Source organism: Mauremys mutica, chromosome 8 (assembly GCF_020497125.1).
Source record: "Mauremys mutica isolate MM-2020 ecotype Southern chromosome 8, ASM2049712v1, whole genome shotgun sequence".
NCBI lineage: Eukaryota > Metazoa > Chordata > Testudines > Geoemydidae > Mauremys > Mauremys mutica.
The window spans coordinates 82,392,632-82,405,149 of NC_059079.1; the positions used below are offsets into that span (position 1 = coordinate 82,392,632).

A 12,518-nucleotide genomic window follows, 5' to 3' on the forward strand; every position below is an offset into this window, starting at 1 on the left:
TAATGGCTACTATGACTCAGCAAAGTATGCAAGGGCATGTGACCAGGCCACATGACACGGAACTACATCTTGGATACCACTGTTTTTCCACAAACTGAGTTTGGGACAGAGGGTTCCCACCATATGCTAAAGCTATATAAGGCAGGGAGTGACACCTTCACTCCCCACACAAGAAAACTCCTAGAAACACCTAAGGAACAAAAGACGGAACCAGGGGACATGCTGGTTCCAGGCTAAAGGGATTTCTAGCCTGTGTATGAAAACCTGGGGATCCCAAGCTGTAAAGCAAGTGCATCTTGTAAGTTGAGAATCTGCAACCCTGCTTGTATCATCAGTCAGGGCGAGAGATTGTTAATTCAAATCCTATCATTCTATGATGTTAAGCATAGTTTGAATTTTTTTTTATTTACTAGGTAATCTTCTTTGATCTCCCTTATATTCACGTAAATCTATCTTTTGTAGTTAATAAACTTGTTTTTGCTTTATCTAAACCAGTGAGTCTGAATGAAGTGCTTGGAAATCTTAGCTCAAGGGGCAAAAGCTGTTGCATTTCCTCTCCACATTGAGGCGAGCCACATAGCATGGTTCACGGACAATAGGTGAACTGCAATCATTACTGAGTGGTACGTGCAAGAACAAAAAAGACCACCTGGTCGGCCTCCAAGAAGATGGGAAGATGACATTGTTAAACGTTTTGGAAGAACATGGAGAAGAAAGGCAAGAATGCAAGAAGAATGTTGTGATCGGTGCAGTCTTAACGATAGCTGAAGACCGATTGATCCAGGTGATTGAGGGGGAGGCGAACTGGATAACAAATTCATACTGGTCAGGGTTTTGACCAGGGCAGGATGGTACAGCTCTGGGGTCCTAGACTGGAGAAGCTGGTGGTTATTTTGGCTGTAGCCTCTCTATTGTTGGTTCGTGCAGTGGCTGGTCAGCTTATATGTAACTGCAGCTGGGTTTGTCCCTACCTGTGTGAATGCTGGTGGAAGTGTAGGACCAGGAGCGGGTCTGCAGCTTGTCACAGCAACACAGTGTGAGAGGGAGCCCAGGCTGGTGAGTCAGAGGGCTCAGTGGCACCCCAGTTCCAGGTGGCACCCCAGGGAGGAACCAGTCACAGACTCCTCCTGCGCCTGGCCTTGCATCCAATGACAAGTGACAGTGGAATTCAAATAGTAGGAAAGGGCATTTGCAAGGGCTACAATTCTAATTATTTGTCAGTATGTAAAGTTAATAAAACAGAAGTTTCAGTACAAAGCTCCATCAAATAAGTTTATTTAAAAGGGGGAAGATTTGGACGATAGCAGCACTAAAGATTTGAACATTCTGGTCCAGAAGATTGGGAAAACGTGTTTGACTAAACATATTAACAAAAACCCAGCCAGAATTACTTACCCGTTTTTCGACGTGTCTCAGCCAAAGCCGGAATCTCTCATCATCCTTCACCCATTGTGGCAGCTCTTTTTCACCTTGACCTTGAGCTTGTTCTAACTGTTCTTTCAGTTCTTTCAGTACAGAGATCTCTTGCACTAACTGATTGTGCCAGGTCCTTGAAGCCTGCAGGTCTAACTCCAGGTCTAGTGAAGTTCGGATTAGACGCTCTGCACCAAAGGACTTAACCGAAGGCTGGAACAGAAGGGATTTATGATTGGAATATAAAGTGTCAAACTGTTCCCATCTGGTCCCAATATGTGCAACATCTCTGGTAATGCTGCTTTTGCAAGGTGGCTGCTTGCCCGAATTTGCAATTTCACAGTCTAGCAAAGTCTTATAAGTAAGCTTGCCCATGCTGCAGCTTCCATCAACACTAATGGTATCTGAAGTAAGCCAAGGGCTTCTGTACTTAGCTGACAATGGGCTGAAATGAGGATTGTCTTCCTTACACCATTACTCAGAAACCTCAATTATCAGAATATTGCAGAATGCTGCAAGACAACATATTAGCATTGGTTTCACACCACTGGATTTTTTCCTGCCCCCAATGTCAGGAACATTAGTGTTGAGGAGTGCACAAGGTGAGTATTTCAATCAGACAGTCTGCCTCATGCAAAATGTTTCAGTGGCCTCCCAAGGACAGCAGCCCAATTCCACCCCATTCACATCCTAGTAGAATGTGCACAATAATGTCACTAATGGGTGTGGAGCTCATTAAGCACTGTTAAATTTCAATGAACATCTGAAAATTTCAATTGCTTACAAATTAGTTATCCCACCATTTCCTTTGGCATGGATATGAGCCAATGAGAGCATATTTTACATGCCACATCTAAAAAATTAGCTATTTTTGAATTCTGTTTGGAAGGAAAATTGTGAGAAATAATTTTTCAAAGTGGGAGGTCTAGTAACTCAAGGGAACAGACATTTGTCACCTTTTGATAGACTAGTAAGAATGTTTCAGCCTAAATAGAGAATTTTTGTTAACACTATGAGCACATGAAGACAGGTGGTTTATATCTGAAATTAACCTGAATTATTTTTGCTAACCTCTTTTAAAATAGAATTATCTATTGGTAACTCACAAACCAGTGCTTTAAGAACATGCTTGTTTTCTTGAATGCCAGCTAAGGGAAAAATTTGTAGATGAAGTTTTTACCCGCTTCATTCTGACACTTCGCCTCTCCATAGCATTCCGAACAAAGGGTGGTTTCTTAGACAGTGTTGAACTGTCACTATCACTGCGATTTAGCTGAAAAAGAGACAGAAGTAATTGTTATGAAACAAGCACGCAGTGCAAGGCTATTACGAATGAGCCCACAGAGCTGCAGACATTTATAGAAAGCCACGGACTGAGAATTATCTAAGAAAGTCACATGTAACAGTGCAATGAAACCCACCCAGTGCCCAAATCTGGCTGTTTTCCATGGCCACTGTCCTTTCCTGGCCTCCTCCCCTCTGTTTTTCAATGCTGCTGTTTGAGAAGAGGTTGGAAGATACCATCACTTTCGGTTAGAACTCTGCACAGGTCACAACACAGTCCCCTTCCCCTACTCAACATCAATAACTAGGTCAGACAGACTAGAAAATTAAGATGTAATGAACAATGTTGCATTGGCTGGAGATTAAGTCATTTCTATCCGTAACTTCTATGAATAGGCAGAGCATAACATTGGAGAAGGATTAAGTATTTTTTCCCCCTTTTCAAACAAACTATTTCTATATATGAAACTAACTTAGTGTGTCATGTGGATACCAGGACTTTTTTCAGGGTTTTTTTTGCAGCATTTTATATATTTGGGGTCAGATTTTTCCTGGAAACGTGGAGCAAGAAACCTCTTTCCTTTGTGCTACTTCCACAGCGGCTGGACACGATCATACTCCAAGCTTAGGGACAATTCTCTTCTTGTGTACCTTTGGGCCAAGCATTCAGGAGCGCAAATGCAGAAATCCAAGGGCTGGAGGAGCAGGCATGTGCCTCCTGCATGCTAGGGAGCTCCAGGATATGATGCTTCCACTGGGAAGGTGCAGGTTAGCATCACAAGGTTGTACCTATTATGCACAACTGTGATGTTAAATGTTCCATTTGATATGAGCACTAATTTACTGTACTCCAGGATCTGTAGTAAGGTCTAGGTGCCCCTTGGATGCTGAAACCACTGAGGCCTGGGCCATGTACTTTCTAGAGCCCTGAAACATGGATATTCTTTGCTATGCCTAAATGCCCTGTTGAGTGCTATTTATTATATGGCTCAATGCTCACAGGCCAAACAGAAGATTGAATTCAAAGGTCGAGACTGTCGTGAAGAGAATTAAACTCACAGCTAAAGCAAAGGTAAAACAGTTTACACCTGTGAGCCTGATTTCATCTGAACTGGATACAGGTTTTTTGAAGTACCGTTTGATGCACTCAATGTTAGGCAGCCCTTGATGTTCTACTAGAACACCTCAGTCTTCAGTTAGACCAGCACATACTTCACAAAAGCAGTTTCCTGACAGTATTTACTTGTATTCTACACTGGTTGAAGCTAAAGGAGTTATTTATAGTGTATCCTGATCCTCAATCCTGGAACTAATTAATTATGAATAAACATTTAATCAAAGAGGTGGCACTGACATCTTCACTCAGTACACAGATCGTTCAATTAGTGTCACACACTGCACAGTGGAGTCTTTCACGCTCTCTCAATGCTGCTAATTGAAGTTAGTCATCTCTGCTTTCTGATTTCCATCACGACCTTTCATTTTAGAGGAGATAAACACTAGTCAGACACTTACAGCATCTCTGTCTGATGATAACCTTAATATTCACCTTTAAGCAGCATTAAATGCAGCAAGGCTCCTCTGGTTACAAACGGGGCCTTGAGGATGAAACAAGGTTCTATTCGGGACTGTCACTCCTCACTCTGAGATCTAAGGCAAATTACTTAATCTGTCTATGTATATTCCTCACTTGTAAAATTAATTGCCTACCTTGGTAAGACATTGAGATTCTTGGTTGACATATGTGCTATTTTAATTAGTAATTGTTATTTATTTTAACTCACCCAAATTGACCCAGTTTAGTTTGACATGTCTCATATTTCTGTCTGAAGCCTTCATTCCAACCAGTGGCAAGTCATGGTCCATGTTAGAGCAATGACTCTGTACCAAATGTTGGCACTAATGCAACTTATTTTGGCAAGAGGAGGGAGAACCAGGACATGAGATGTGGTGGCAGGCACTTTGGCAGGGGGTTGGTGCCAGAAGAATACTGCAATGTGCTTTAAGTAAGATGTGCAAGCGGTCTGCAGAGATGGAGGACTGGAGATAGCGGATCCAGTTTCTAATGGCAGAGGAATCTCCCTATGCTGAGTTCTAGACCAGGACCATAAGTGCAGAGCAGTGGGACTACATCACATAGACATGGGATGACCAGCAGTGGGTCCAGAACTTTGGTATGAAGAATGCCACATTTCTGGAGCTGCATTCTGGTCCTTCACTGCCGGGATATGAGGTCATACCTATCCAGAGGTGTGTTGCTCTTGCCCTCTGGAAGCTGCCTACCTCAGACTATTACAGATCAGTGGCTAATCAACTTGGTATTGACAAGACAACCGCGCTTTCTGTAATGTCAGTCACTAACGTTTGAGCATGGTGTCAGGGGTATCGTGCTACTAAAGTGACATCTCCTACAAAAGATGGCAAAGTGAGGTTCTGACCACTTGGTTTATTAAAGAACCTTTGCAGGTACTAACACCACTGTTATGGCCAAGTTCTAATCTGGGTAATTATCTTAATCCTACCTAAATTCATGCTAGCGTTTTAATTATATTCATTCTCTCTACACTCCCTGCCCTAAGCCACTGTATTGTGCTGCTGTGGTACAACTGCTAAAACAGCTGCATTTCAGGAGCGTGTAGTGATTCCACTATCACTTCCCATTATGAGGTTTATTTAACAGGTGTGAAATGTTCTGTGGTCCTCTGATGTACAATGTCAAGAAAGGGTGCTGCACCCTCAACTTCCACTGAAGTTCAAAGTCATTGAGGATGCTGTATATTCTCCCAGCACCGACCGTCAGTGCAGTGTATAATCAGATGAACTAAAGATACTGTGCAATCACTAAGGAAAAACATTTACAACGAAGTCTGGGGATGTGGTTTCCTTACCCGGCAGATGTATTGACTCTGTGGTCCTGGCGAAAATGTTTTGGAGCGGATTATGGTGCTACTTCTGACAAACTGAGTTTGCGGTGGGTTAGCTGCTTTCTTCTCTTTTGGACGAACTACAGTAGAAGATTGTGCAAGGCTCTCTGTGTTTGTCTCTTTATCTACCTGAAAGAAACACACTTTAATGAACATAAGAATGGCTATACTGGATCAGACCAATGGTCCATCTAACCCAGTATCCTGTCTTCCAGCAGTGGCAGTGCCAGATGCTTTAAAAGAGAATGAACAGAACAGGCCAATCATCAAGTGATCCATTCCTTGTTGTTCAGTCCCAGCATCTGGCAATCAGAGCTTAGGGACACCCAGAGCTTAGAGTTGCATCCCTGACCATCTTGACTAACAGCCACTGAAGGACTTATCCTCCATGAACTTACCTGATTCTTTATTTAACCCAGTTATAGTTTTGGCCTTCATAACATCCCCTGGCAATGAGTTTCACAGGTTGACTGTATGTTGTGTGAGGAAATACTTCCTTTTGTTTGTTGTAAACCTGCTGTCTATTAATTTCATTTGGGTGACCCCTGGTTCTTGTGTTATGTGAAGGGGTAAATAACAGTTCCTTATTCACTTTCTCCATACCATTCATGATTTTATAGACCTCTATCACATCCCCCCTTAGTCATCTCTTTTCCAAGCTGAACAGTCCCAGTTTCTTTAGTCTCTCCTCATATGGAAGCTGTTCCACATCCTTAATCATTATATATGTTATGTTCTTATGTACCTTTTCCATTTCTAATATATCTTTTTTGAGACTGGGTGACCAGAACTAAATGCAGTATTCAAGATGTGGATATATCATGGATTCGTACAGTGGCATTATGATAGTTACTGTTTTGTTATTTATCCCTGTAACTGCGTCCCCCCACCAACCCATCAATGACAACTGCTTTTGTGTTTCGCCTGAAATCCCACTTCTACTTTCACACGCTAAAGAGCAGCTTTTCATGAATTAAACTACAATCTAGAGCAGTGCTTCTCAAAGTCAGTCCACCGCTTGTTCAGGGAAAGCCCCAGGCGCTCCGGGACGGTTTGTTTACTTGCCGTGTCTACAGATTTGGCCGATCGCAGCTCCCACTTGCTGCGGTTCACTGCTCCAGGCCAATGGGGGCTGCGGGAAGGGCAGCCAGCACATCCCTCAGCCCGTGCCGCTTCCCACAGCCCTCATTGGCCTGGAGCAGCGAACCGCGGTCAGTGGGAGCCGCTATCAGCCAAATCTGCGGACATGGCAGGCAAACAAACCGGCCCGGACCGCCAGGGGCTTTCCCTGAACAAGCGGCGGCCCGACTTTGAGAAGCACTGATCTAGAGCAGACAAAGTTGTGTCTCTTTCTTGACTCTCCTTATGCAATACACTGTAGTCCTGCCCTTTCCAAACTTGTGAGCAATTTCTACAACTGTATCATTTCCTATAGATTCAGTTGCAAGTGACCTGTGTAAATCCTGAGTGACGCCACTAACTTTTCAGATTTACACCAATGTAGCAGATTTAAAAAAATCAAGCCTTTAAATTTAGATTATCCATTAAAGACCACCTTTCTGTTATTGCACACCCACAATTGACAGACACAAGACAATCTGAGCATTAAAACAGGCCCCTGATTAGGTAAATAAGTGGTGATTAGATAGTAATATCATTTAGGATTACATTAGGAGATCCCATGTGCTAATCACGTTGCTGACAGTGCTAGGTGAAGAATGCTTCCAAGACCAGGGGACACATGGCATTTTGGATTAAATGGTATTTCATAAATGTAGTGTTATTTAAAACTGAGGTTTGACTTTAATGTAAGAGAGATCTTAAACTCATCTGACTCCCGTAGCTCTGCTTAATTCAACATTGGCCTAGTCATCTTTGCAGCAGATAGCACTTAGTCCTGCCATGAGTGCAGGGGACTGGACTAGATGACCACTCCAGGTTCCTTCCAGTTCTACAATTCTATAATTAACACAGGGCCCGCAAAAAAACTTATCACAAGTGAATAAGACAAAGGGAAAAGAATGAGATCAAGAAATATGAAGATGTTCCACTCAGAATTATTTTTAGCTCTTTTTAAATCCTAAAACTTCAAAGCAGCAGTAGAAACATACAAGCAATTCAGACTATGACAAGTATGTAGTCCAAAACAAAACATTAGAGGGCTATATGTTGGAAGCTGTGCCAGCAAATTTTCCTCCAAAAATGCAAATTCATGGGCTTTCTCCTCAAAATGAATTTGATGCAAATGTACACCCTGTTGCAACAAAAGCCTCCTGTATTTGCATGAGTAAATCAGGTAACTGAACAGGGAAGCATCTGAATGACCTGATTTGCTTATGCACATGCAGGAGGTTTTTGGTAAATGCAGGGCTGAATGGCCACAATATATATGTACATGCACTTTTGCAGATGAACACATTAACATTAGCTTTAGTAAGTCTGCTTTTCATTTGATAGGCCTGTGGTAAGTCGTTTGGGCTACAGTGATTAGAACAAAATAAAATAAAAGGAAACGTTTCCAAACTGAAGTGGATCACCTTCCCCACAACCTTCATCCCACAGTTCCCCTGAAGTGCTGCTTGCTGTGATGCTATAAGAAACAGAAAAACACTCCATGTAATTTTCCAAGAAACCAAAAAGCAGAAGGAATTGCATCAAGTCCAGCAATTAGGGATGATCATAATAGTGAACAATGTAGTGCTTAACTCATCTTACTAAATATCAGGCTTATGGAAGCGACAACATTTACTCTGGGCTTTACCTTTACTGCTATCGACTCAGCGTGCACTTGGGATTCTGGATTCTCTTCCACCTCCCAGAGTGTTTTTCCATCACAGAATTCTTCCTCCTCTTCTGCTTCATTGTCACTGTTCCCATCCTGCTCTTCTTGCTCAGCAACCTCCTCATCTTGCCTGTCATATAAACTGCTTCTGTTACTGGGCTGGACCCACTTGGGACAATACCCCCATAGCATCCTTGATGCTGGTTGGTGTCCTAAGTATGCTGATTAAAAAGCACCTCTAGTGCTGCCAGTTGTACCAGATCCCTCATGATGTTCCATGGAACAAGGGAATAACAAAAGTATACCGGTTGGAGTGGAAGAACCAGCAGTGAAACAGTTAAAGGGAATTTTCTCATCTTTCATTCTATGGTAAGGTGATGACTATGGTTGAATACATTTGCATCAGTTTCTGCCACAAGCTGTATACTGGGTTTTGTGCATTTGGGTTTGACTTAGTGCTGCTGGGCCAACTGTATATGGTGGGTTTAAGAGGCTGACTCGGAGATTCCCCCAAACGGAGGTACTCTCAGTGTGAAAGCTAGAATTATGTTAAACAACATGTTTTTGAGAATCTTTTGGCAAACCTGACCGCAAATATGTATTTTGGTAGATTCCCCACCAAGGTTTGTGCTAAGTTTTGCTTTGAATTTTGTGGTTGGTTTGAACCTAACACTCAGTGAAATGTGGGACTGACCATGTAATTCACAGCCAGTTAAAGAGCTCATGCAAATCCCTGTGAACTGAAGGTAGGGTATTTCACAGGTCCATCAAGCACTATGTACCACAGATTAATATATTTTATCTCTTCCAATTTTAACTTTTACTAGCTCTAGTCTCAATTCTCAGGCACATGCTCTTCTGTTGCTATGGATGTAGAAAAAGATGCCAGCAATGATCTTCTGCAAAGTTCAAGAACTTTGATCAGCTACTAGATACATTTCAATATTACACGATTGCACCTTTGTCTGCATATTATCACATTAAACTTTGACTCATTGACATCCTCATCTGAAACACTATGTCAAACCCATAGAATCCACAGACTCTTACACTATGATAAGCAAATAGGATGCCACCTACCAATTCTCTCCACTAGTTAAAGTGCTTCTGCTTTCTTCCAGCTTCTTCTCTACTGCTTCCAGTTCAACAGCAGTCTGTTCCAGCAGTGCAGATACAGAGTCCTGTATAGAAGAAAGGGCTTTATTTAAAGACAGTATTCATTCCTAAACCCTATCAACTATCAGAGTGAGTGTTCCATATTACTCACAGTAAAATAGGAAAAGGTCCATCAGTCAGGTAAAAAGTTACATCCTAAATCAAACTTTTAGTTTTATTGACCCAGTTAGTATCATAATGACATTTTTTTACACATAAGAATGCCATGCAAACACACAACTCCTGATTTCTTTTCAGCAATTTAGTATATTATAGAGGACGTTTATGCAAGCTTCCGTTTAGCATTTGCCCTTACTGTTTTTTCAGCGCAGGATACTGCAGAACAAATATCCCCTTGTTTGTGTTTTCTGCTTTGCTTCTGAAGATATTTATAACTAAGAAGGTTGTACCAGCGTGTTGACTTCTCTCCAGATCGACATATTTCAGCCAGGCTAATTTGTGCCCCACCCTGTTGGAACCAAGAAAAAAAAAAAAGAGTTGTGAGTGCCGTATCAGAAAGAAGTGACTGCAGCAATCAAATGTCAGCAGAAATATGTAACAGCAAAAAATAAGGCTTTGGGAGCTGAAGGTTTAGTTATCCCTGAGGAAAAACCACCACCACCACTAATCTTCATACTCTCGCTATTTCAGGCATCGTCTTGGTGATGATTGGATGATATTAAATTGAACCATATTGTTGGGAGCTTCCAAGGGTCAATATACAAGAAAGATTCACTTCAGCAGCTGCGTGCAAATAAGTGTCAAGAATGATGAACAATTATGTTGTGGCCATGGTAACTTGCAATCACTTTCAATTAGGAAGAATAAAAGACAACAATTAAAAAAGAGATGGATTCTTTTCTAATTTAAGAAACCTCAAGGGCTCATCAAATTGCTCTTTCAGATATAGATGCTTGCGATTGATCATTTAAAAAGGTTCTGCTTGTTTTTGTGTCCACTCAGCCTAGATCCACTGTGAACCCTCATTTTGTCTTGTTTTACTGCATATGCATGATATAATGCAATTCTGTTACAATTTTGATGGCCTGTGCTTGAGCAGACACTACTAATGAGCTTAGTACAGTTAATTTTATATTGCACAGATTTCCTGCAATTAAATTCAGCCCAATCTGGAGTTTACCAAGGCAATAAGCACGTAGAAGCATGTGGGCTACCAGATGGGAAATCAGTTTGGAATACAGCAGCTTCTTGCTGTTTCTTAAGCCCAAGTGTGGTTTGCAGGTTAAGATAGCAAAGCAAGAACACCATAAAAGTGTGCTGGGATTCCCAACTAAAGTTTATGTAGACAATAGCATCTACTAAGGGAGACGTGAAAGACTCCAGAAACATACAAACAGAATTAACTTTCTGTTGATTTGCAATTACTTAGGCCCCAGCTCTATAAGCCTTACTGATATTAAGTAAAATAACTTACTCCAGAAGCAGTTTAATTAAAATCAACTCACTTACTAAGGGAATACTGACCATTAAAAAGGATAGTTGAACTCATACCAACAGAGTTCTATGGAAATTATAGGGTTCTTTACAAATTACACTCTTCTATGGAATTTGAGAGAATGATCACATTTCTAAGAGGATTTTGTAAAAATCTTATAGAATTTAATAAAACTGCCTCCATTATAGAATTCTACAGATTTTTTAAAAAAATCCTCTACAAAGGAGATCATTCTCTATTACATTCTACAGAACATTTCCCTAAGGGGTGGGTGCAAATTGTGGTTCACACCCTTAAGTCACAAGGGAAGAGAAGTCTAGTGATTTGAGGAATTGGGTTTGTAATGCAGACCTTAAGCCACTGTACTTATTAGCATAACTGGGATTCTCCGATATAATGAAAGTCCATCTCTACAGGGTCCTACAGCCAAGGACAATAAGGGAAGCTTGCAAAACTGGCCAAATCTGAATTTGAGAACACTAGGTATCTGTCAAATTAAGCAGAAGGGATAGAAAAAAAGATTCACACAGAAATGAATGCTAACCAGGCACTCCTCGAGGTGAGACTTATCCACAGTGCAAACATCAACTCTTAAAGTCTTCTGGTGTAAAGCAGGGTAAGAGATTGAAACCCAAAATATTTCATTGTATACAAGACTATCTGAAGCTTCCATGGGTCTTGTGCGGAACAAACAGCTTGTGCTTTCAGAGCAAGGAAGAACAGCCACACGAATGTTCCTATTGAAAAATATTTTAATTAGTGCCATATTAACTTGCTGTAAGCATCTGTTATGAGATTATCATAAATCACAAAACACTATTATTTCCCCACTCCATCGTGAGAGCATCTATCATAGTCAGACTCTCCTCTTTGGAATACTAATCTCAACTATAATAGCGAGTAATTTTTAGGGCACATAAATTGTTAAAAACAAACATGAAATGTATTATAATTTTAGGACAAGTGGAGTTATGTACCTAAAAACAGGATCTAGAGTCTTCTTAAAGTCACCGACTAGTCACTGACATTTAGATGAGAGAAAAAAACATGAAGAGATGGAATTAAAATGGACAAAGCTAGAAAGCTTAAATGTCCTGGAGAGAACTTCTGAAGTGTTTGAGTTTTGTAATGCTGTATTTACGATACTCAAAAAATTAGTTGCAAATGGGAAAAAAAATCTGCACCAAAAATGTGGGACTGCAAGGGCTGGAAATACTGCCAAATAGCTTCTGGCTCACCATACATGGCATTCATAGCACTTTTGATGTGAAAGCAACATCTTCCATTTATTTTGTTGGCAGCAGTGAATGTGATCTACTGAGTTAATGCTTAATTTTTCATTTAAATGGGACTGGCAAACCATGAAAGTCCACATTTCTGGACTCTGCACACCCTCTGCCCAGTTGTACTGAGCAATCAGCCACAGCTGACAATCTTGCCTGTTAAATGTTAATTCCATAAAACTTTTTCCTAACAAAGGAAAAAAATGAATCTAAAGATTATT

The 12,518-nt window shown here is 41.0% G+C and overlaps 1 protein-coding gene across 2 annotated transcripts in view; it reads right to left on the reverse strand.

Moving 5' to 3' along the window:
* WWC1 (WW and C2 domain containing 1) overlaps positions 1 to 12,518 on the reverse strand; it is a 146,730-nt gene that overhangs the window by 14,036 nt on the left and 120,176 nt on the right. For both annotated transcript variants that reach the window (XM_045027915.1, XM_045027916.1), the window contains exons 15-21: positions 11,559 to 11,751; positions 9,875 to 10,027; positions 9,484 to 9,584; positions 8,383 to 8,533; positions 5,586 to 5,750; positions 2,594 to 2,686; positions 1,396 to 1,626 (exon numbers count right to left, since the gene is read on the reverse strand). In XM_045027915.1, coding sequence (XP_044883850.1) covers positions 1,396 to 1,626; positions 2,594 to 2,686; positions 5,586 to 5,750; positions 8,383 to 8,533; positions 9,484 to 9,584; positions 9,875 to 10,027; positions 11,559 to 11,751 — 1,087 coding nt within the window. The remainder of the gene's footprint in view (positions 1 to 1,395; positions 1,627 to 2,593; positions 2,687 to 5,585; positions 5,751 to 8,382; positions 8,534 to 9,483; positions 9,585 to 9,874; positions 10,028 to 11,558; positions 11,752 to 12,518) is intronic.